This window comes from Schistocerca serialis, chromosome 2, assembly GCF_023864345.2.
Source record: "Schistocerca serialis cubense isolate TAMUIC-IGC-003099 chromosome 2, iqSchSeri2.2, whole genome shotgun sequence".
Classification (NCBI taxonomy): domain Eukaryota; kingdom Metazoa; phylum Arthropoda; class Insecta; order Orthoptera; family Acrididae; genus Schistocerca; species Schistocerca serialis.
Genome location: NC_064639.1, coordinates 872063014 through 872088418, shown reverse-complemented (window position 1 = coordinate 872088418; position 25405 = coordinate 872063014). Strand labels below are relative to the sequence as shown.

The 25405-nt window shown below is 43.3% G+C and overlaps 1 protein-coding gene across 1 annotated transcript in view; it reads left to right on the top strand.

Moving 5' to 3' along the window:
- The window catches only part of LOC126458192 (RNA polymerase-associated protein RTF1 homolog), a 125573-nt gene that overhangs the window by 38819 nt on the left and 61349 nt on the right, over positions 1–25405 (top strand). Inside the window, exons 7-8 of the mRNA XM_050095075.1 lie at positions 2453–2543; positions 5766–5848. Of these exons, the coding sequence (XP_049951032.1) occupies positions 2453–2543; positions 5766–5848 (174 nt within the window). The remainder of the gene's footprint in view (positions 1–2452; positions 2544–5765; positions 5849–25405) is intronic.

Here is a 25405-nt window from a genome sequence, read left to right as displayed (position 1 = left end):
ACCCTCAGACCTAGTCCTCAAACAGATTTCCCGCAATGAAAGGAGTTGCCCCTTTGCCACCCTCTACTATGCAAACTAGAACAACTGAACCACATCCTCTATCAGGGCTTTGATTACCTATTGTCATGTCTGAAATTAGGGACATTCTACACGAGATCCTTCGCACTACTTCTAAAGTGGTTTGACTGACTCAGTATGCACATATATAACCTGATGACACTGAATACAGTCCTTGAGGGTGTCACATTTTTTCCTGCCATTGAAACTGACATAAACTACAGTATACTGCATGGTGGAGGCTACTTTGTACCAGTGTTAGTAAATTTGTCATATTCCATTTGTTTATTGATTGAGAGAAAAGTTATTATTCTTCCTCCTCTTCTCTTTCCTTGCCTTCACCTCATATCTTCACAGCGTCCGCATTTTAATCTCAATTTGACAGTGTTAGTGATATAAGGTGGCTAGATGCTCTTCATGTCGACATCCTTCCCTTCCCTGGTGCCCCATCCGTGTTATCCATGTGAAACCAAGAACTTGTTTTTGCAAGTCTTGTAACTGATTCAGGCCATTGGTACTAGTCCAGTATTCATATAGTCAAATGTAGGAAACTGCCTAAAAGCCACACCCAGGCTGGCCTACACACCAGCCCTCGTCATCCGTCCACCAGGCAGATGTGATTCCAGACTGACATGCCTTCCCAAATCCCGTGCTAACATGCTTCTTGATCTCTCGTATTTTATTCTTGTTACCTCTACATTAGATACACAATGATGGCAGCAGAATTGACATAAAGTCTTCTAAAATACCAGTTCTCTAAATTTGCCCTACATATTTGTATAAGAATAATGGCATCTTTTTTCCAAAAACTTCCATTTATGTTTTCCGAGCCTCTATTCTTAAGCTTTCATATGGGCTACACAAACTTACTTTGATCCTAGCAGTGTGTTTCTCAGTTCATTTGATATTTTCTTTTCTGCCCATATAGTGCCCTAGGATTAGTTGCAGTAGCATCTTACGTGTGACTTATTTTATAGATGTACCATACTTTCCCAGAAAGCTTTCAATAAATTTAACTTTTCCATTCAACTTGCCTACTGCTGATTTTGTGTGATCATCCCATGCCATATCATTTCTAACTATTACTGCTAAATACTTACACGGTTTGACTTACCCCAGTTGTTCACCACTAATTTTATAATTGGATACTATCAGGTCCTTTCTCTTGGTTACAGACGTTCTTGCACTTATCCACGTGTAGAGAGGTGCTATGTAATACACCACAGATATTTTGCCCAACTATTTCTGGTATTCTGTACAATTGTCCAGTGATAATACTTTTTTGTACACAACTGCAATTGCAGCGAACATTATAATGGTGCTGCTGAATGTATCTGATAAGTTCTTTATTTGTGTTAAGCACATTGGAAGTCACACATCACTTCCTTGAGGCTTGCTTGATGTTACTTTCATCTATGTAGAATATTTGCTGCCCATTAAAACATACTTAGTTCTTTCTTTAAAAGATCATTAAGTCTGTTATGTATCTGTGAAGGTACTCCATATAATCAAATCTTGGTTAGTAATTGGCGACACCTAATAGTTTTCAAAAAGTCGGATGGTAAGTATTTTATGTCAAACAGAATGACTTATCTCAGCACAGGCACCAACATTTGACAAGCAGTACAGCCGTAACAATAGCAGCCTAAGCATGGGATGCAAGGAGCTTGTCTGTAGCCGCGAAAGCGTTAAAGATGGAGTTAAATATTTTGGTTATCTATCTCCTGTTTCCAGTTTCTATACAAGACTCATCCATGAGAGGTTGGATGAAAGGTGTGCAGTAGTTCATTGACCAGAATTTCCAAGAATTTTCTAATAATATTTCACCAGGATCTGACTGTGGAAAGCATAGTGAGCTTCATGCAAGGCCATTTTGTGGCTGAAAGAGTTGTCTTTATTTTCTTTGTCCATGATCTCACAATGGCCACAATCCCTGCTCGTATCTGCTATTGATTGGAGATCTTAAAATAACAAAATGACATAAAAAAGAAAACTAGTTGTTCTTTACTGCCAGAAAGAAAGGGGGGTGGGCACTTAATTTAGTGCAGTGCACAAACTTTTTAAGTTATAGCTGCTAAAAATGTGCTACTACACATCCTGGGAGCTCTGTATTGAGACATCATTTCTTAGAGCACTTTCTTCCTTTAGAGATCACTAATCTACTTCATTAAAGTACTCCCATACATATCAGTGCTAACAGTATACAAGATGGTATAAAAAAAGTTGCTTTCTTTGAATGAGTAGCGTATTCATTACTCTTGGTAAACTGGGTACTAATTTTCAGTTTCATTTTGTTGTTTTGCTGTTTTTATTTGATAAGATGTGTAAGCATTAAGTCAATGTTTAACACACATACTTCAAAAGGTTCAGTGAACATGGGAATTCTCTTTTTCAGATTTGTCCATTTACCCTTCTTCACTAGAGTAGTAACTGGATGTTTTGTTAGGATAGGAATTGGAAATAATAATGGCAAACCAGTGTACAGAGTGAGTATACAACACATTAATTATTAACTTATGTAAGCATAAGATCTGTACGAAGGTTCATTGTAAATAGATCTTTCTTCAGTCAGTTTTGGACTTTGCATTGCACTCAATGACAACAAAGCTTATTGTTTTTATACACCTTTTGATAATTTCCAATGTCCATTGCAATTGGTATACATAGTGCAAAACTGTCATGGTGTGAGAGATATTGATTCTGTGCACAGCATTGAAAGCACCAGCAATGATCAAGCGTGTCACTGTGATGGTGCCAGATGTCCATTTTGTTTACAGTATTTGCAACAATGACAAAGATTTAATAAAAAACTGACAGTAATTTAGCATACCTTACTCCTGATCCAGATCTTCATCGACAATTCCATGATTCGTGCGTGCAGATTTTGCTGTATCCAGGACACACTTTAGCTATATATTTCCCCAAATTTGACGCATCTCCCCATGACAACCGATGCAGTTTCTAAAATTGTGATTCGGCACTAAATGAAGTCTAAACTGCTTTCCGTGGTACACAGTCTTAGAAATAACTTCCACGAGGTAATAGTAGTGCAGCTTGACACTGCGTCAGCTTCACTCAGCACCAGAACACTGCTGGCATTGGATGATGTTGCATTGTCAGCAGCGCTGCAAACAAAATGGATATCTCACGCCATGACAGTCACATCAAGGATTATTATTAGCTTGTACCAGGTGCTGTAGAACTACTTTTTTTTTCCCCCTCCACATTATAGTTGAAGTGGGTAATATAATTACATGCACTAAATTTACAGCACAGAAATGACAGCAATGTGAAATAATGATAATAACTTACGGAGTCTCTAACGAAGGCATTATGTTCCGGTTAAGTGAAGATAAAGTAAGCAAAAAAAGTATTTTAGGAAAATTAATAAGATGATACAGGCAATAATAAGTTAATCATAACCCCATCTCGAAAGTAGTGACTTGGTTACTGCTTCAAATAATACGCTCAGTCTTTAATACGCTCAGTCTTCAGTATCTAACATTTCACATTGCTGTTAACAGTATGTTTGTGTATATTAGACAGTCATTGTACACACTGGTAACTGTAATTTGTATGTCTTAACTTTCTGGTGTTATAGCTGGACCTAATCATAGATATTAGCTTATCAGCAGTGGACTAATTCACCAAATGCCATCTGTCTATAGAGAATTCTGCGATAATTCTCCAAACAGACTATATATTATTTATTCAAGCTGCAAAACTTTTTAAAGTTAATGATATGTTTTTGGGAGGAAATTCCTTGAAGGATAAGAGATTTTTTTCTGTAGATATACTCACTTTAAGAAACAAAACATCTGAAACAATTTCCTTGTGCATCACTACCATGTAAGAGTATAGATGGCCACCGCAGAATTTTGATTTTCTTGGCAACCTATTGAAGTAATGTGAAGTTGCCAGATTTGCTTTCCAGTCTTGAAGCTATTTTCCAGCCTGGACGACAGTTACCAGCTTTCTACCATGGAATATCATCTCATCCTCTCATTATGAGATCAGCTTTCCGTGACTTCCATCACATTGTGAAACACACTTTTTAACCCTCTTAAGATGCTGCCCAGGTAAATTCAAAACTGTAATCCTTGTCTACCTGTGATATTCTAATTACCTTTCCTGTGGCATCGCATTTCGATTGCTTCCAACTTTTTTCAGGTCACTGTTCTTTACTGTCCAGGATTCCATCACAAACAGTAGAAAGGAAAGCACCTCATATTGAAATAGATGATGTCACAAAATATTTAAATCTATCAAACATGAATGATCATTCGAAAAATGCCTGAACTAATTATGTCCATGCTCTGGTCTCAGTTGTCTGAGTCCTTGTTTGCTCATTATCAAGAGTGAATATTCAGGACTGGGTATTGTATACAGAGCACAAATGTCAAGCAGGTATGGAATCAACTTTTGATGCATTCCAATGAACCATTAAAATTTAAGGGAGTAATATGTCTTTGGAATACAACAGCATTGTCAGACACTGAGAAATCACTAGTTTTCAGTTCATATTATGTATGTAAATGTACATCAAACACTACACAGCCAAACCTTCAACAGTTTTGTAATGATCAACTACTTGCCCAGTTTATTTTTGCTTTGGTTCAAATTCTGTTTCTTTAACAGTTGTTTCTGTAAGTTAGAGTAGATGTTTCCCTGCACTAGAATATCCCATCTACTTGTAACAGCAGCAGCTCAGGCAGAACTTAGCGCCAGAAGAAATAGCTGAAGATTTTGAAGCTTGGGATTTAGGAATATGGGGAAGTAAGTAAGTACAAGAGAGAAGAATATGAACAGTGCAGTAGAGAAAATAATTGAGTTACTGAACACGAGCCAGAAGTAACCTAACAGAACACCTTTCTCTTGGAAAAAGCCTCTTGATAGGCTTCAAAAAATTTGTTGAGCGGAGATAGTTATATCAGATGCGAAGAAATGAAGAGTGCAACAGTGGTAATAAAAGGGTAAGACAAATTGGGGGAAAGAAACACAAAATAACAAAAATACACACTTGAAATCCCAGTTCTCATCATACACACACATTCTATGGTAGCTTCTGATATTCCATAAATATTTCTGCGTTTAATTCAGTCTGCCATATGTTGTTGTTGTTTCAATGTGAAACTGATTTTTTTTAAGATTCAAATAATGTTGTTACGGTGAGTTTTGCACGAATTGAGAGAGATAGTTGTAACTGAAGCTTACAATCAGTCCACAAAGTGTTCCAGGCTCAGTTCTAAGAGAACTATCTGTAGATATGATTTCTTTGTTAGAAATGGACCTATCGTAGGCATTATTTTGTTTGCAGAATGTACTTACTTTATATAAAAGTGCAGAATTCACTTCGACAGCAGTGCAGTAAAGTGAGCACTAAATTTTGAATTTTTAATCGAAGATTCTATTGCCAAAACTTTTAAGTCTGTCTTCCTATCTGGTATTCTGTGAGGTAGTACGTTCTTACGCTGTATTTCAGTTTCATTTTGTTTCTGTCACCCCCTCCCCTTCTGTTTTTGAACAGATAACCATCAGCTCCAAAAGTTTAGTTTCTATTTTCAGCTGTCATCCTGTCCACTGAATTATACTTCCTGCATTTGATAATAATAGATAAGCATGCATATTGTGATGTTAATGCATTTAATGTGTGTTAAAAGTTTTATTTAATGTGTCAATTTTCATTAAGTCGGCTTATCTGATTTCAGGTTTGTGAAGTTAGTGGTGTATGCGAAACCGGGAAAGTATACCAGCTGGGTAACACGCGTACCAACAAGGGCCTTAAGTTAAGGTGGGTATTAATATGTCATGCTAACTGTTTTTTAAAGATATCATCCATTGCCTGTCTATAAGATTTGTCTCGATTTGCAGATGAGGTACGATGTAAATCCTACAGAGAATGAACAGTAGTGAACTAAGTCATAAAGTAGAAAGTGCAGACTGTATTACGGGGAATGAAACAAAAATGCTTGAAGTCTAGATCAAGAGAGTGAGATTCAGGCACTTTGTGATTTGAGAAGCTCTCCCATTTGACAGAACTGTGTTCCTCTTCCACTTGACAGAACTGTGTTCCTCTTCCATTTGACAGAACTGTGTTCAAAGCCTTATTCAGTTATCTTAATTGAGCACTTAGGTAGTTTTCCCAGGCTAAGAGCCAGAAAAGTAAAGCCACAGTTAATTCATTCCAACACCGTTATTCAGTCAGGCAAGAACTACTGTTAGTTCACATTTTTTACAGTAGGACTACTGTTAGGGGAGTATGCTGGCAGAAGTAGTTTCTTTTCCCATTCCCACTTTCTTAAACTGCTATAGAGAGAAAAATGAAATGGAGTACACTATTTGTATACGTTTCATTGACGTTTTCATGAGCAATGTTGGGCTGAAGAATATTGTTGCTTCAGTACTAATGAAGTTATAAACTCAGTGTTCAATTTGTAAAAAATAGACTTTCCGGTACTGTGTCTTCTTGGGAGGAGTGGGAGGGGTTTGAAATCTAGACTTCATTGAAATATAGGCTTCGTAAAATGTTATTTTAAAGCTTTTCTGAGCATTTTTAAAGTGTGACTACAACATTTGTACCAATAAAAAATAAAGTTCTAACGTACCACATCTCAAAATCTGCGGTTATGATTAATTTTTGTCAGAGGTTCTGACATGGGGTACTGGTGCGTAGCATCAAATCAAGCTCTGGCTAAACTGTTTACAAGACGAAAGAAGAAAAGGTTTCCCACAACATTAGTTGTCGCTCAGCACAAAAGCCACTGCAATGTGTATGTGACTCTATAATCAAATCAATTCACTGATAATATTGTGTCAACCTCATGACTCCACAAGATTGAGGGCACACAATTAAGGTTATAGAACGACTCGAGGCCACCAATGCAGCCTTTAGCACAGAAACCAATAACTTGGTCCCCTTCACATGGAAGAAATTGCGGTAACTCCTCAGAAAATGAAATTAGGATAAGTGCCTAGGTTCAATGGCATTCATACCGAATTTCTTGTATGTTTTGGTAACTATACAAGAAAGTGGCTTGCCACGTTTTTCACCAATACATTGCAGACAGTCAGCGTTCTTCATGAGCTCAAGAGAGCTAAGATCATTGCCATCTTAAAACCAGGGAAAATAAATGATTCCCTGTAAAACATATTATGAAAAGAATAGTTGCTACTCGCTATATAGCGGAGATGCTGAGTCACAGATATGCACAACAAAAAGACAGTCTTTTTGTTGTGCCTATCTGCGACTCAGCTTCTCTACCATATGGTGAGTAGCAACTATCCTTTTTGTAGTATTGTTACATTCCATCCTGGATTTTCCATTGTTTGATTCCCAGTAAGACTATATACCATGCTCAGCATGATTAAAAAACTTGGGGGAAGATTATTTTATAACAGAATCAGGCATGATATGCTTAAATGTATCCCAACTGGCCAGGCAGGGCTTTGTCCTCATCAAAGCTTCGCGGGTCAAGTTCTCTCATAAACGACGGTTCATGCAGGTAGAAGTAGGCTACAGGAAAAAAAAAAATTGAAAACCTCAGCTGTATCCTTACAGTTGCATATGACACAGTTTGGATACTGGTCATGGTACTGAAATTCATGACAGGGGTCCTGTACAAAATTACCAGCAACCTGGCACACTTCTAATAGACTCTTTCAAATGATCATTTGTAACAGAATGAGCCCTCAGTTGAAGCTGAACAATGGTCTTGCCATCTGTTCTGGCTCCCCTGTTACTGAGGTTTTTATGTTGTTGTGGTCTTCAGTCCTGAGACTGGTTTGATGCAGCTCTCCATGCTACTCTATCCTCTGCAAGCTTCTTCATCTCCCAGTACCTACTGCAGCCTACATCCTTCTGAATCTGCTTAGTATATTCATCTCTTGGTCTCCCTCTACGATTTTTACCCTCCACGCTGCCCTCCAGTACTAAATAGGTGATCCCTTGATGCCTCGGAACATGTCCTACCAACCGATCCCTTCTTCTAGTCAAGTTGTGCCACAAATTCCTCTTCTCCCCAATTCTATTCAATACCTCCTCATTAGTTATGTGATCTACCCATCTAATTTTCAGCATTCTTCTGTAGCACCACATTTCGAAAGCTTCTATTATCTTCTTGTCCAAACTATTTATCGTCCATGTTTCACTTCCATACGTGGCTACACTCCATACAAATACTTTCAGAAACGACTTCCTGACACTTAAATCTATACTCGATGTTATCAAATTTCTCTTCTTCAGAAACGCTTTCCTTGCCATTGCCAGTCTACATTTTATATCCTCTCTACTCCGACCATCATCAGTTATTTTGCTCCCCAAATAGCAAAACTCCTTTACTACTTTAAGTGTCTCATTTCCTAATCTAATTCCCTCAGCATCACCCGACTTAATTTGACTACATTCCATGATTCTCGTTTTGCTTTTGTTGTTGTTCATCTTATATCTCCCCCCTCCCCCCCCCCCCCCCCCCCCCCCCCAACCCCCCCCTGCGGGTCCGAGGATTAGAATAGACCCGAGGTATTCCTGCCTGTCGTAAGAGGCGACTAAAAGGAGTCCCACCCCCTCAAGGGGGTAGTTAGCACCTGCGTCCGGAGACGGACGGTTCCACGACCTATATTTGCGGTCATTTTGGTTTTTCACTTCTTCTGGTTTCTTCCTTCCTTTGGTTGGTTCCTCTCTTTGTTCTTCTCCATCTCACTGTCTTACTTGCTTTTTCCCTTGCCTCCTTCTCCTTTTCTCCTTCTCCTTTTCTCCTTCTCCTTTTCTCCTTCTCCTTTTCTCCTTCTCCTTTTCTCCTTCTCCTTTTCTCCTTCTCCTTTTCTCCTTCTCCTTTTCTCCTTCTCCTTTTCTCCTTCTCCTTGCCTCCTTCTCCTTCTCCTTCTCCTTGCCTCCTCCTCCTTCTCCTTCTCCTTGCCTCCTCCTCCTCCTCCTTCTCCTTCTCCTTCTCCTTGCCTTCTCTGGTCTCTGCCTCAGTGTTTGAGACAGTCTGTCCTTTCTCTCCCTCTCTCCCTTCTTTTTCCTCTTCTTCCATGTGCGTGCCTGAAGGCCGACCCACACGTTCGCACGCGTAGTCAGTGACGGGGTAATGCGTAATTCCCCGCCCTGGGTAGACAAGTAAGGCACGCACGTACCCCCTGGTAAAGGCCAGGCCCAGGGAGGAGTGATTGCCTGAGCTGACACCCTCCGACCATGTCGATTTGTCCCTCCGTCCGTTTCTCAGGAGGTGTGACCTGAGGTGTAAACATTCACCTAAGGCTGGAGTGCCCCCTGAGAGGGTCCCCACAAGGAAGGAGCGCGCCATTGCAGACGCTGGTAATCATGGGGGATTCCTCCACAATGGATTTCTCTTCTTCTTCTCTCTCGACTTCTGCCCAAAAACGGAAACTTGACCAGCCACCAGTGACAAAAGTACTACCGCCTGCCCCCACAGTTCCTCGTAGTTTCTTGATCTGAGGATGGAAAGGATTTTTCCTCTGTCAACCCTTTCGTTATCCAGAAGGTCGTAGATGCCATAGCCGGATCTGTCAAGTCTTGTACCAGGTTGCGTAACGGTACCTTGTTACTAGAAACTGAGAGTGCCTTTCAGGTACAAAAACTGCTTCGGGGCACACTCCTGTACACGTTCCCTGTCCGGGTGGAGGCTCACCGCACTTTGAATTCGTCTCGTGGTGTGGTATATACTAAATCACTCGATGCATTGACTGACGAGGAGATTCAGTCTTTCCTCGTTGAGCAGGGCGTGACGGCTGTCCATAGGGTCATGAAAAAGGTCAACAATGACCTTGTACCGACCCGGACATTTTACTTGACCTTTGATAGTGTTCAGCTGCCGTCGCGCATCAAAGTGGGCTACGAGGCTATTTCTGTTCTCCCCTATGTCCCGACACCTACGCGCTGCTACCAGTGTCAGCGTTTTAATCACACTCGCCAGTCTTGTTCTAATGCGGCTAAATGTCACTTGTGGCAGGGATGCCCATGAGGGTGACTGTCCACCTCCGTCTCCTCGTTGTGTGAGCTGTCGGTTGACCATGCAACATCCTCCCGCGACTGTCCCATCTACAAGGAAGAACGCTGTATACAGGAAATTCGGGTCAAAGAGAAAGTATCCACCTCGGCTGCTCGCAAGCTATTTGCTAGTAGGAAGCCCACGCTACTCCCAGCGGGGAAATACAGTACTGTCCTCGCCTCTCCTCGGACTACCAGGAGTTGGCGACGCAGACATGCGATCTGACCTTCAGCACTACGGCCGTCCGTTTGGCCAGTGCAAAGATCGCCCAATCGACGTCTCCTCTTCCTCCCGTCACCCCTCAGACACAAGCACCTTCATCAGCTTCTGCCAAGATGAAGACCCAGAAGTCAGATGCACGGGCCTTCAAGAAGGAACCGTCCCGTGCAGACTTCCTACGTACCTCAAACTCCCAGCCATTGACCAGTACTTCCACTAAATGATCTTCCAAGAAGGCTCATAGGAAGCACAGTTCTCCTTCTCCGCCACGGCACATTTCTTCTCCTGCGCCACCCAGCGGTTGCCACCCCAGGCCGTCATCTGTTTCGCCTGGCTGCACCGCTGGTAGCCGAACATCTGGCCGTTCACTGGCAGAGGAAGCTCCCCCACCCGGCCATCTTAACAAGATGGCCGATGAACCTATTGAACCAATGGACGATGATTCTCCACCTACTGATAGCGGCGGCAGCAGTGCTCGCTCGAAGCCAGGCCCTCAGCGGCCTTCGAGGTGACCCCTTCTTGCATCTTCTTTTTCTTCTCACGATGGCACTTATTCACTGGAATATTTGCAGCATTCGCTCCAACCGAGAGGACTTAAAGTTGCTGCTCTGCTTGCACCGTCCGCTCGTCGTAGCCCTCCAGGAAACGAAGCTACGCCCATGCGATCAAATTGTCTTGGCACACTACACCTCTGTGTGTTTTGACCTATCCCCTGTGGCAGGTATTCCGGCTCATGGAGGGGTTATGTTGCTGGTCCGGGATGATATTTACTACGATCCCATCACATTGCACACCGGCCTGCAGGCAGTTGCCGTCCGAACTACTTTCTCCACTTTTACATTTTCCATTTCTACCGTTTACACTCCATCGTCGTCTGCCATTATCAGGACAGACATGATGCAAATTGTTGCTCAGCTACCTGCACCATTTTTGTTAACTGGAGACTTCAATGCCCACCATCCCCTTTGGGGCTCTCCAGCATCCTGCCCGAGGGGCTCCCTGTTAGCAGACCTTTTCAACCAGCTCAATCTTGTCTGCCTAAATACTGGCGCCCCTACTTTTCTTTCGGACACATTTCACACCTATTTCCATTTAGACCTCTCTATATGTACTACCCAACTTGCACGCCGGTTTGAGTGGTATGCACTTCTTGATACATATTCGAACGACCACTTCCCGTGTGTTATCCATCTCCTGCATCATACCCCCTCTTCGTGCTCAACTAGTTGGAACATCTCCAAAGCAGACTGGGGGCTCTTCTCTTCCAGGGCGACCTTTCAGGATCAAACCTTCACAAGCTGTGATAGTCAAGTCACACACATCATGGATGTCATTCTCACTGCTGCTGAATATTCCATCCCTCACACTACTTCTTCTCCACGTCGTGTACCGGTCCCCTGGTGGACCGCAGCATGTAGAGACGCTTTACGTGCTCATCAACGTGCTTTACGCCCCTTTAAACGCCACCCTACAGTGGCGAATTGTATCAATTATAAACGATTACGTGCGCAGTGTTGTCGCATTATTAAAGAAAGCAAGAAAGCCAGCTGGGCTGCTTTCACAAGCACCTTCAACAGTTTTACTCCTCCTTCTGTTGTCTGGGGTAGCCTGCGACGGCTATCTGGCGCTAAGGTCCACTCACCAGTTTCTGGCTTCACGGTCGCGAATGACGTCCTTGTGGCCCCTGAGGGTGTCTCCAATGCCTTCGGCTGCTTTTTCACAGAGGTTTCGAGCTCCGCTCATTACCACCCTGCCTTTCTCCCCCGAAAGCAGGCAGAGGAGGCTAGGCCACCTAACTTCCGCCCCTCGAATCGTGAAAGTTATAATGCCCCATTCACCATGCGGGAACTCGAAAATGCAATTACTTGCCCGGTCACTGTCCTTCGCTCCAGGGCCTGATTCTATTCATATTCATATGCTGAAGAACCTTTCTCCTGCGGGTAAAGGTTTCCTTCTTCGTACTTATAATGGCATCTGGATTGAGGGGCATGTTCCCGCATGCTGGCGCAAGTCTATTGTTGTACCGATTCCTAAGCCGGGGAAGGACAAGCACTTGCCTTCCAGTTATCGGCCCATCTTGCTTACCAGCTGTGTCTGTAAGGTGATGGAGCGAATGGTTAACTCTCGTTTGGTTTGGCTGCTCGAATCTCAACGCCTACTTACCAATGTACAATGTGGATTTCGTAGGCACCGCTCTGCTGTTGACCATCTGATTACCTTGTCGACCTTCATTATGAATAACTTCTTGCGGAAGCGTCCGACCGCGGCTGTGTTCTTTGATTTGGAGAAGGCTTACGACACCTGTTGGAGAGCGGGCATTCTCTACACCATGCATACATAGGACCTTCGCGGTCGCCTCCCTCTTTTTATTCATTCCTTTTTAATGGATCGACAGTTCAGGGTACGTGTGGGTTCTGTCCTGTCAGACACCTTTCGCCAGGAGAATGGGGTGCCGCAGGGCTCAGTTTTGAGCGTCGCTTTCTTCACCATAGCGATCAATCCATTAATGGATTGCCTCCCAGCTGATATATCAGGCTCCCTTTTCGTGGACGATTTTACCATCTATTGCAGCGCGCAGCGTACATGTTTCCTGGAGCGCTGTCTTCAGCGTTCTCTTGACCGTCTTTACTCCTGGAGTGTCGCCAATGGCTTCCGTTTTTCTGCCGAGAAGACGGTCTGTATTAACTTCGGGCGCTACAAAGAGTTTCTCCCACCGTCCTTACGACTCGGTCCCGTTGCTCTCCCATTCGTGGAGACAACAAAATTTTTAGGTCTTACATTTGACAGGAAACTTAGCTGGTCTCCACATCTGTCATATTTGGCTGCCCGTTGTGCCCGTTCTCTAAATGTCCTCCGTGTTCTCAGTGGTATGTTGTGGGGAGTGGATCGAACCATCCTACTTCGCCTATATTGATCGATCGTCCACTCCAAGCTGGATTATGGGAGCTTCGTATACTCCTCTGCACGGCCGTCCATCTTACGCCGCCTCAACTGCATACAACATCGAGGTTTACGTTTTGCGGTCGGAGCGTTTTATACTAGTCCCGTCGAGTCTTCATGCTGAAGCCGGTGAATTGCCACTCACCTACCGGCGCGATATACTGCTTTGTCGGTATGCCTGTCGGCTACTGTCAATGCCCAACCACCCGTCGTATCGTTCCTTTTTTGACGACTCTCGACCGTTGATAGGGATGTATGTCTCTGCCCTGCTACCCGCTGGAGTTCACTTTCGTCGCCTCCTTCAACACCTTGATTTTTCACTCCCTGCAACTTTTAGAGTGGGCGAGAGCCACACGCCACCTTGGCGCCAGGCTCAGGTTCGCGTTCATCTTGACCTCAGCTCGCTCCCAAAGGAGGTTACCCCGGGTTCAGTATACCACTCCTGTTTTGTCGAACTTCGTTCGAAGTTCATTAATATGGCCTTCATTTATACAGATGGCTCTAAGACCAATGACGGTGTCGGGTGTTCTTTTATTGTCGGGGTACAAAGTTTCAAATACCGGCTCCATGGCTATTGTTCAGTCTTCACAGCTGAGCTCTTTGCCCTCTACCAGGCTGTTCTTTACATCTGCCGCCACCGACGTTCTGCTTATGTCAACTGCTCCAATTCCGTGAGTGCCATCCAGAGCCTCAGTGATCCGTATCCGGTTCACCCTTTCGTGCACCGGATCCAACGCTCTCTTCAGCAGCTGGTGGACGAAGGTTCTCCGGTTAGCTTTATGTGGGTTCCTGGCCATGTCGGTATCCCTGGGAACGAAGCTGCAGATGCCGCGGCCAAGGCTGCGGTCCTCCAGCCTCGGACAGATTCTTGTTGTGTCCCTTCATCAGATTGTAGCAGGGTCATTTGTCGGCGCATTTTATCGCTGTGGCACGCCGATTGGGCTGCACTTACGGACAACAAGCTTCGTGCCTTGAAACCTCTTCCCGCGGCTTGGACGTCCTCCTCACGCCCTTCTCGGCGGGAGGAGTTCGTTTTGGCCCGGTTACGAATTGGATACTGCTGGTTCAGCCATCGCCATCTGCTGACGGCTGCGCTGGCGCCATTCTGCCCATGTGGGCAATTGCCGACGGTCCGCCACATTTTAACGTCCCGTCCGGATTTTAATACACTGCATCTTGATCTTGGCCTGTCATGTACTCTGGATGCCATTTTAGCGGATGACCCAGGAGCAGCTGCTCGCGTTCTTCGTTTTATCAACTTGACAAACCTGTCTAAGGACATTTGATTATGCGGGATCTTTTTTTTTTTTAAATTCTCTGCATGTCTATGTCTTTTATAGTATTGTCTCTTTTAGTTGCTGTTCTAACCTTGTGCCTCGCGGTGCAATCCTAACTTAGTCTGGGCGCTAATGCCCATTGTAGTTATGTGCCCTAAAACCACAAAAAAAAAATTATATCCTCCTTTCAAGACACTATCTATTCCGTTCAACTGCTCTTCCAAGTCCTTTGCAGTCTCTGATAGAATTACAATGTCATCGGCGAACCTCAAAGTTTTTATTTCTTCTCCATGGATTTTAATACCTACTCCGAATTTTTCTTTTGTTTCCTTTACTGCTTGCTCAATATACAGATTGAATAGCATCGGGGAGAGGGTAGCAAAAATGCCCGAAACCACCTTATGGAAGCTGGGATATGCTGATGATTGGGCCCTGTCAAACTTAGAACTCGCAACAACATCAAGCAGAAACCTGACAGCACTTCATAGAACCCTTCAGGTGGCATGTTACTGACTTCAGCTTCATGTCTAGTCTGTCCGATAGCTGAATATTCTTCACCATTTTAACACTAGCTCATAGAGTTCAACTAAATAAACTACGTGCCTCATGACAGTCACAATAGAGGTGACCCCATCCTATTGGTTGCCTGCACTCTGCGATATAGCTTCTCCCAATCTGCAACGAGAAAAGGTGCTCATTAGAGACATCAGAAAATAAAGAACCAACCCTCTTCTACAAATCCACCAACACAGTCCCAAAAGGGAGAGAACCAGACTTTGTTCTAGAGATCCGCCCTTAACCATTCTGAATGAAAAGTACAGGGTTATTACAAATGATTGAAGCGATTTCACAGCTCTACAGTAACTTTATTATTTGAGATATTTTCACAATGCTTTGCACACACATACAAAAACTCAAAAAGTTTTTTTAGGCATTCACAAATGTTCGATATGTGCCCCTTTAGTGATTCGGCAGACATCAAGCCGATAATCAAGTTCCTCCCACACTCGGCGCAGCATGTCCCCATCAATGAGTTCGACAGCATTGTTAATGCGAGCTCGCAGTTCTGGCACGTTTCTTGATAGAGGAGGTTTAAACACTGAATCTTTCACATAACCCCACAGAAAGAAATCGCATGGGGTTAAGTCGGGAGAGCGTGGAGGCCATGACATGAATTGCTGATCATGATCTCCACCACGACCGATCCATCGGTTTTCCAATCTCCTGTTTAAGAAATGCCGAACATCATGATGGAAGTGCGGTGGAGCACCATCCTGTTGAAAGATGAAGTCTGCGCTGTCGGTCTCCAGTTGTGGCAGGACCCAATTTTCCAGCATGTCCAGATACACGTGCCCTGTAATGTTTTTTTCTCAGAAGAAAAAGGGGCCGTAAACTTTAAACCGTGAGATTGAACAAAACACGTTAACTTCTGGTGAATTGTGAATTTGCTGCACGAATGCGTGAGGATTCTCTACCGCCCAGATTCGCACATTGTGTCTGTTCACTTCACCATTAAGAAAAAATGTTGCTTCATCACTGGAAACAAGTTTCGCACTGAATGCATCCTCTTCCATGAGCTGTTGCAACCGCGCCGAAAATTCAAAGCGTTTGACTTTGTCATCGGGTGTCTGGGCTTGTAGCAATTGTAAACAGTAAGGCTTCTGCTTTAGCCTTTTCCGTAAGATTTTCCAAACCGTCGGCTGTGGTACGTTTAGCTCCCTGCTTGCTTTATTCGTCGACTTCCGCGGGCTACGCGTGAAACTTGCCCGCACGCGTTCAACCGTTTCTTCGCTCACTGCAGGCCGACCCTTTGATTTCCCCTCACAGAGGCATCCAGAAGCTTTAAACTGCGCATACCATCGCCGAATGGAGTTAGCAGTTGGTGGATCTTTGTTGAACTTCGTCCTGAAGTGTCGTTGCACTGTTATGACTGACTTATGTGAGTGCATTGCAAGCACGACAATACGCTTTCTCGGCTCCTGTCGCCATTTTGTCTCACTGCGCTCTCGAGCGTTCTGGCGGCAGAAACCTGAAGTGCGGCTTCAGCCGAACAAAACTTCATGAGTTTTTCTACGTATCCGTAGTGTGTCGCGACCATATGTCAATAAACGGAGGTACAGTGAATTTATGAAATCGCTTCAATCATTTGTAATAGCCCTGTAAAGTCGTTTAAATATCTGGGCAGTGTGTTGCAAAGTGATAGGAAGTAGAATGAGTATGTGAGAACTGTATTGGGGAAAGTGAATGATCAACTTGGGTTTATTGAAGAATTTTAGAAAAGTGTGGTTCATACATAAAGGAGACAGCATATAGGACATCGGTGCAACCTGCTCTTGAGTACTGACCAAGTGTTGGGGATCCGTACCAGGTCAGATTTATGGAATACATCAAAGCGTTCAGAGGCGGGGTGCTAGATTTGTTATTGGTTCGTACAACATGTAAATGTTGCGGAGATGCTTCAGGAACTCAAATGGGAATCCCTGGAGGGAAAGCGATGTTATTTACGGGGATAACTATTGAGAAAATTCATAGAACTATCATTTGAAGCTGACTGCCGAAAGATTCTACTGCTGCCGACATACATTGCCCATAAGGAACATGAAGATAACATTAAAGAAATTAGGGCTCATTTGGAAGCAAATAAATAATCATTTCTCCCTTTCTCTATTTGCAAGCGGAAAAGAGGAGGGAATGACTAGTAGTGGTACATGGTACCCTCCGCCACGCACTCTATGGTAGCTTGCAGAGTATCTGTGTGGCTGTAGAGTCACCCTAATTGATCGCTAGAAAAAGAAGTGGACCAAACAAGCACACCCTGCCTTTCATAATATGCCTTCACTCACCACCGAATTTGACAAGATTCACATAATCTGTTATGCCCTAAACAGTGTTCAAACTAACTGCGGTAGATGGGCTGACTCTTTACAATTATAGCAGAAAGTAGTTTCTCCCAAGTGAGATTGTGGTGCTGCTGGGCAAACTGTTAACTGTATAGTTGAGGATTACCTAATGGTAACTGCTCTGAATTTCAACATGCTACAGAAAACATGTTAAAATATATCATCAATATGGACTTTCAGCTGTTTTATTGCTATACATTTTATTGTTTTATTTATTTTGTATCCTTTTTTCTTTTTATGACCTCTACATTTTATGTACATACTTAATGTCTGTACCAGACCATTCACATTTAATTAATTAATTAATGTGGTGTACTATCTCATACACAAAGTAAATAACCGTCTTATCTTCTCCTCTCTTCCAGAAGCTTCCAAGCATGTATATTTGCTTGGGCCTTCTTACCGTTGCAGTGTTGTATCAAAGTGTCGGGGCATATGAGCCACCTGCCCTGGCCATAGAAATTATTTTGCCTTCTTTTTTTTCATTGATGTTAGACTTTCTGTGATCACTGTGTCTGCAGCCGTAATGCAATTATTGAAAGCAGTCATTCTACATGTAGCTGTTAAAATAGCTAATGTGATTGCAGTTTTGTCGGTGCTAAGCATTCTCATAGCAAACAGGCACAAAATAAAATATACTGGTGTTAAAAGCAGCGTAATGGAACTTTATAACTGAAAATGTGATGGTACGTGGGATATTAAAGCCTGCTCTGCAGTATTGTGTCATGCCACAAAATAGTTCTCAGCAGTCTGAATTCAGATACGTATTGTATTAAGTGTACCTCGTGTTCCACACACCACATAAACTCAAGTCGTGCAGGCACAATAATCACAGTTGGCTTGCATAAAAATAAAACTTATATCCACAACACCCAAATGATTCATTCGCGTAACCAGTGTGGCTTTTTATGCCGATGTCTAAAATTCCCAAATAACAGTGGGTTCATCTGCCAATTCTTTGGAAAAGCACTATCGCTTATACCTTCTGAGCATTGATTTTAATACAGATGTTGACTGTATTGATTGTAAGATTCTCACTGTCTTCCACAGGATTGGCCTGTGGACACAGTTATATCCTGTAGAAAAACTGATAAATGTTACTAACAATTATAAATGATAGATTGCCACTCGCCTTAGAGATGACACGTTGAGTTGCAGACAGGCACAACGAAAAGACTGTTGCACACACAGATTTTGGCCGAAGCCTTCTCCAGTAAAACTCGCATTCACCCAAGCAGGCACAACTTGCACACACCTGACAGCTATCTCTGGTCGATCCAGCCAGACTGCAACTGTTCTGTTGATACTACCAACACCACAACCAGTCCACCAGCTGCAAAATAGCATTGGCACTGTCAGTCTAGCTGGCATCAAATATAGGCACAGGTGTGTGTGTGTGTGTGTGTGTGTGTGTGTGTGTGTGTGTGTGTGTAGCTCGCCAAAGGATAGCTCCAAAAGCTAGAAAGCTGTCCTTCTTTTATGTCTGCCTATTGATAACTCAGCGCTTCTGCTTCAGTGAGTGGTCTCCCTTGATCACTAGTTGGTTTTCAGGATATTGGGTGTGTGAACATCTGTTACTGGTATTTCTAAATTTGAAGACACAGAAGTTAATGGTTTTGTGCACTTCAGCCTCTTTGTTAAACTATATTTTATGGCAGAGGCTATTAAGATCATTTTGCACAAACTCTACTTCATGCTGGGAGCCATCAAACAGGACTATCAAATCACCGACACATTCATGTAGGTGTAATCCATCTTTGCAACTAAATGCAAGGCAGTTTAGTTTTTGCCATACCCATTCCTCATTTATTTGTGAAGCATCTTCCATGACCTGTAATACATGTGTTTTATTTATGTAATGTGTTATATAGTCATTACAAATATGTTACTATATTGCATTTACTAGCTACACTTTTATTTTTCAGGTTAAAAAAACTTTTTCAGCACAAGTTTCATGTGGTTAAATTATCATTTGGCATTATTTACACTTCCCGATGTTAATTTAATTTTGTCATCTTGGAGATGTTTCGCTTGGTCTGCATACTCCAGGTGGCACATATTTGTGGATGGTATAATCTATATGGTAGATGAACCAATGGAGAAAACAGATAAATACATAAACAGTACAATAAAAACATTCGGTTTACAGTGGAAAAAGAAACGCCAGGGTGTATACGGCCCGGGAGATCTGGGAAAAACCCGGGAATTTTTTCATCCGGGACAAATCCGGAAAAAACCCAGGAATTTTTTAGAATTCCGGGATTTTTCATTGTTTTAGATTTCAGTTAGTTTTTTTGGTTTGACGTGTAAGATCTGATACGCTGACAAAGAACTTTAGTCCACTACTGCTGAATAATACTGCAGCAATGAAACATAAATCAGAGAATAACACCAAAATAAAAGTTTAGTTGCATAGAAAATGGGTAATTTACACAATGCACAGACCAGTTTGCCGACACCGAAAAGTGTCAAAGGCTTTAGGTCGGAGATTATGCAGTACGTCTGTAACAACTAATGTGCATTCGATGTGCGTGACGTCACAATTGTTTATATTTCTAACAGATCCCCAGAAAATATTACGAATAGTGGCTTGAGATGCGTTACTTTCAAAGTAAATTTCCACGCAAGATGATTTATGTTACGTGTGAGAATGTGCAGTGAATTTCTTAAATCACAAGGCGTTATAACTCTCATTCAAAATGTAACACTTTGAGGATCAGCCATTTGAAAAATGTCGGGCCCAGAAGATAAGTCATTTATGCCACTATTTAAAATTTTACCGGCACATTTGTATTTGATATGACTTAATGTGTAACACACGCTAAAAAAAGACCGAGCTTCAAGTTAGTTTTCATATTTAATGTTGTTCTTTCATAGATAAAAAAATGTGCAATCGATGGCAAAAAGTGTAATTGACCTTCAAAAAAATTTGCATAATATGTTACTGAGCAATGTCACAAGTCTCTTCATGCCAGAACACTTCGACTTTTCTATGCAACTGATAATCATTTTGGCATGATTTTAATTGCCAAATTAGAGCCTGTTAGTAGGCCTACGGACTTCCTATCATTGTAGGACTAACAACAGTGGATGCCAATAGATGATGCAATTCTCGTTCATAAATACACATCTACTTAAGAGTTACCCGGTGTAGAAACACACTTTGCTGAGTTGAGCGAGCTCGGCCTATCTTCGTAACGTACGTGCCGCGGGCTGTCTTTCTCGTAGGCCTCGTGCTCTGAATAACTGCCGTCATTCGCTAGCGAGATCACGTGACATGAGCTATGACTGGCTGACAAAAGTGCATCGCTCAATGCAATCTCTATTTTAGAGTTTCGGAGGCTACTGTGCTGTAATTTGTGGAATTTGTGTATATACTTTCGAAATACGAAAATAAACTCTGTGTATATTGTCTCGCACCAAACAACTTTCCAAACGCATTGTTTTTCCTGGAATTCGTTTCCTAAAGTGCTGGGACGTCCTCTGCCGGTATAAGACCTTTACGATTCAAAGGACGGATAGGTTTTACAGCTCTGAGGGAAAGTATACTGTTACTTAACACGGATGTATTTTCACCCGCTTTATACGTAATTTGATCCGGGAGAAATTGTGTTTTTAACCAGAAAATCCGGGAATTTTTTTTTTTCTTGTCCACGTAGACACCCTGAACACAAAACCAAATACAGTTCTTGGATATAACAATAAAAAGACAGCCATAACTACACTTTTGACATCCTCAGAAAACCAAAAGCATATGTCACAATTATACATGCTACATACAACCATATATAAAATTAAAAATTAGTAGCTCCAAGACACATCATGCATATAATGAATAACATCCCTCTCAGCAGAAAAAACTACAAAAAATAATTAAAAACAATACTGCTGTGGTTATAACACCCATATCATACAGACTTGACAACAAAATCAAAACACAACAAAAAAAATGAAAACAAGCAGAGAACACAAGCCACAAATACCTACAAACAATATAGAAACTAGAGTCAAACACAGCCATAAAACAGTAGCACTCATGACATGACTATCAGAAAGAAATGGTACACTTAACATACAATCACAAATCAACACACAAAACAGATAATACAGTGAAGAATCAATGATTACACACTCAGTGCAAGAAACATACTCCAGTCACATTAACGACCAGCTATAGAAAAACAAGACAAAAACCAAGGAGCTGGTATATACTGGTTAGAATGTCAAGAACACGAATCAGTGTGTCTGACAGTGAAACCTAGAAATTTCAAATCTAGGCATAAAGAACATATAAGAAGCAGGAAATATGAAGATACCCATTGTACCTATTCTGAACACCTGATAAAACATGGACATAAACCATCCTACTTGACAGAGGACATGAAAATTATTAGTGTGAACAGTTACAACAGAAGGCCTCCTGACATTAAGGGAAAACTGCCAGTACAAAGAGCCCTTGCAATGAGCAATAAAGTAATGAATGAATGACTAGGTCAATATAAGCAATAACTCGCTGATCATGTTACCCATTAAAACAACAACAAACTCCCCCCTGCGGGTCCGGGGGTTAGAATAGGCGTGGGGTATTACTGCTTGTCATAAGAGGCAACTAAAATACTTTTCAGCCCTATAAATTCAGGTCTCATGATTTGACCTACCACTTTCGAAATTGTACAGAAGTGCGGGTCACATGGGGAAACGACGCCTTAGGTGGTGCGTGAGTTATCCATAGTGCACTTGGATTTGATCTCCTGAACCTCTTGTCGTCATGGCTTTGTACCTCCACCTGCAATTCAACTATTTGGGTGAGGACACTTCCTGGCGTATGTCATCTTCTTCTGTTGTCTCCTGTCGTCTTCCGCCCCCAAGACAATATTGAATTTCTCTGCGCCAAATATCCAGCACCGTAGCCAGTCCATTGTGGTGAGGCTGTCATATACCCATTTGGTGGTAGCCCCCTGACAACACAGGGATCGCACTGCTGATGCCTGAGCTGTAAACTCCCCACATATGCCAAGGAGGAGATGCCTGTCGTCCTGGGACATCAGCACTCCTGGCAACGGCTATCATGCCAGGTGGCCTTTGCTGTGGCTGGGGGGCACCCCTGATTGGAGTGGGTGGCATCAGGGTGGATGACCTGCAATGAAGTGGACTAAGTCATCTCTTGCTGGTGACTATACGGTTCCAGCAGTCTCTAAGAAGGGGAAGATCAAGTACAATGCTGACCGGTGTGACCCTAAATTGTTTCCCTCCCTCAATACACCATGGGAGGAACGTAAGGCTACAGAAGGAAGAGAGCCGTATTCGCCTCGTTATTCAATCTGTAGCAGGATGGACAGGGACTCCTTTCTACCTATGAAGCCTGAATTTTTCGTTGAACATCTTGTGGATGAGTTTGGGAAGTGACAGCATCCCCAGCCCAATTCCAGGTGTTACTCGCTTGTAACTGACTGGGTGATATTGCTGTTTCCGTCACCCCTCATATAAGCCTCAACATGGTCCATGGGATTATTTTCCATCACAACCTCTTGCAGTCTGACGACAAGCTCCATGCCAATCTAGAACAGCAGGGTGTTCATTTCATCCAGTGTGTTTACAGGGGACCCAAAGACAACAGGTTTGCTACCAGTGCCTTCATCTTGGCCTTTGAGAGTGATTCATTGCCTGAAAAGGTCAAGGTGACAGTTTACTGCTGTGACATTAAGCCGTATGACCCTCCCTTTATGCAGTGCTTTAAGTGGTGGAAATTTGGGCTCGTCTTCCCACTGTACTTCCAGCACCACATGTTGAGACTGCGGACGTCCACTGCATCCAGATACTCCATGTGCACCTCCTCACACTTGTACTAACTGTGGAGAGCAGCATTTCCCCTGCTTGCCAGACAGCACAGTACTCCAAAAGGTGCGGAAAATCATGGAGTATAAGACTCTGGATTGGTTGACTTACCAAGAGGCTAAACATAAATTTGAACAATTACACCCCGTTCGGTTGATGTCCACATATGCTGCAGGTACATTACCATCGCTGTCAAAGTACCAGTCGTACCACACACTGTGCCATGAACAGTGAGCCCTCCAGGCCGCCAGAATACATCTGCCCTCTTGGCGGTAGGGGGCAAATATCCTTCTGTTGCTCCCAAAATACCCACTTTGGGAGCAAGGTCCCCTTCCCACAGTTGGAGAAGCAACAGCCTCCTCTGGCTCCTCTCACGCAGAAGGAGTCCCATGGGACCCTCTCTCCAAGGTCTCCACTAATGCCACAGTGGACACTCACCAGTGGCTAAAGGAGCCAAAAGCTGCTGTACTAAGAACTTCATGGTATTCCTCCATGACTGAAGCTACTATGGAGATGTCCTCCCAGCAAGCCCCTAAAGGAAGCGAGAGGGCAAGCAAACAAAGTAGTAGTCTGCTAAGCAAAAGGACCCTCCATGGGCCCCAAGACAATCACTCCCTGCCAGTTCTGCATCTGAGGACAAGGTGGTTATATTAGTATCCCCTGAGGACTTGGATCTCACTGATGCCTTATCCACAATAAGAAAGAATACACATACTCACTTGGTGGTGGCAGGTGACTCTTGAGGTGTAGCCTGTCTCTCTGCATGCTTCATGCCTTCCCAGCCTCATGATAACATCATCCTCCAGTGGAGTTGAGGCGGTTTTTTCCACCACTTTGCTGAGCTACGGCAAATGTTAAGCTTTGCACCTGCTCTCTGCATTGCCCACCAGGAAATCTGGTTCCCGCCAATAGTGGACCACTGTCCTCCATGGCTATAGGGGATATTACAAGAACTGTAGCGACTATAATAGAGTGTCAGGTGGAGTTAGTGTCTATGTGCTGACTCAGTATGCAGTGAACCTGTGCCCCTACAAACCGCCTCTTCAAGCTATGGCTGTCAGGATAAGGATGGTGCAGGAAATAACTGTCTGCTACGTACAACTTCCTGCAGATGGTGCAGTATCCCTGAACGCATTGTCTGCACTGATTCAACAGCTCCCTAAACCTTTCCTACATTTGGGAGATTTTAACACCCATAACCCCCTTGTGGGGTGGCTACTTGCTTACTGTCCTAGGTAGAGATGTCGAAACTTTCCTGTCTAAACTCAACCTCTGCCTCTTAAATACTGGGTCCCCCCACAAATTTCAGTGTGGCTCATGGCACTTAATCGGCCATTGTTTTATCCCTCTGCAGCCCAGAACTTGTCCCATCTGTCCACTGGAGAGCCCCCAATGACCTGTGTAATAGTGACAACATTCCGCCAGTGCCATTCCCCTGGACGCCTACCCAGATAGGTAGGCAGACTGGGAAGCTTTCACCTCTGCTGTCACCGTTGAATCTCCCCCACATGGTACCACCAATGTGGTGGTTGAGCAGGTCACTAGAATGATCATTTCTGTGTCAGAAAACATGATCCCTTGTTGTTTAGGGCCCCCCCCCCCCCCCCCCCCCCCTCTCCCTGGCCAAAGTCGGTACCTTGGTGGTCGTCGGAAATTGCTGAGGCTATTAAAGAGTGTCTGTGAGCTCTACAGCCACCTTCTCTGCAGCACCTAATAGCTGTTAAATGGTTCAGTGCCCGGGTTAGTCAGCGTATAAAAAGATGGAAACAGGAATGTTGGGAACGGTATATCTTGACGATTGGGTGCCATATGTCGCCTTTCCAAGTAGGAAATCAGACGTGTTTGTGGGTACCAGATCCCGACAGGTCTCACTGGCATTAACATCAATGGCGTATTATCTACCGACACAAACGCAATTGCCAAGCACTTCGCTGAGCACTATGCTCGAACCTCCGCATTGGGGAATTATCCCCCAGCCTATAGCACCCTCAAATGGCGGATGGAAAGGAAAGCCCTCTCATTTGCTGAACATCACAGTGAACTCTATAATGCACCATTTACAGACAGAGTGGGAGCTCCTCAGTGCCCTTGCACATTGCCTCAACAAAGCTCCTGGGCCAGATCGGATTCCTAGTCAGATGTTCAAACATATCTTGTGCGACTTCAAGCG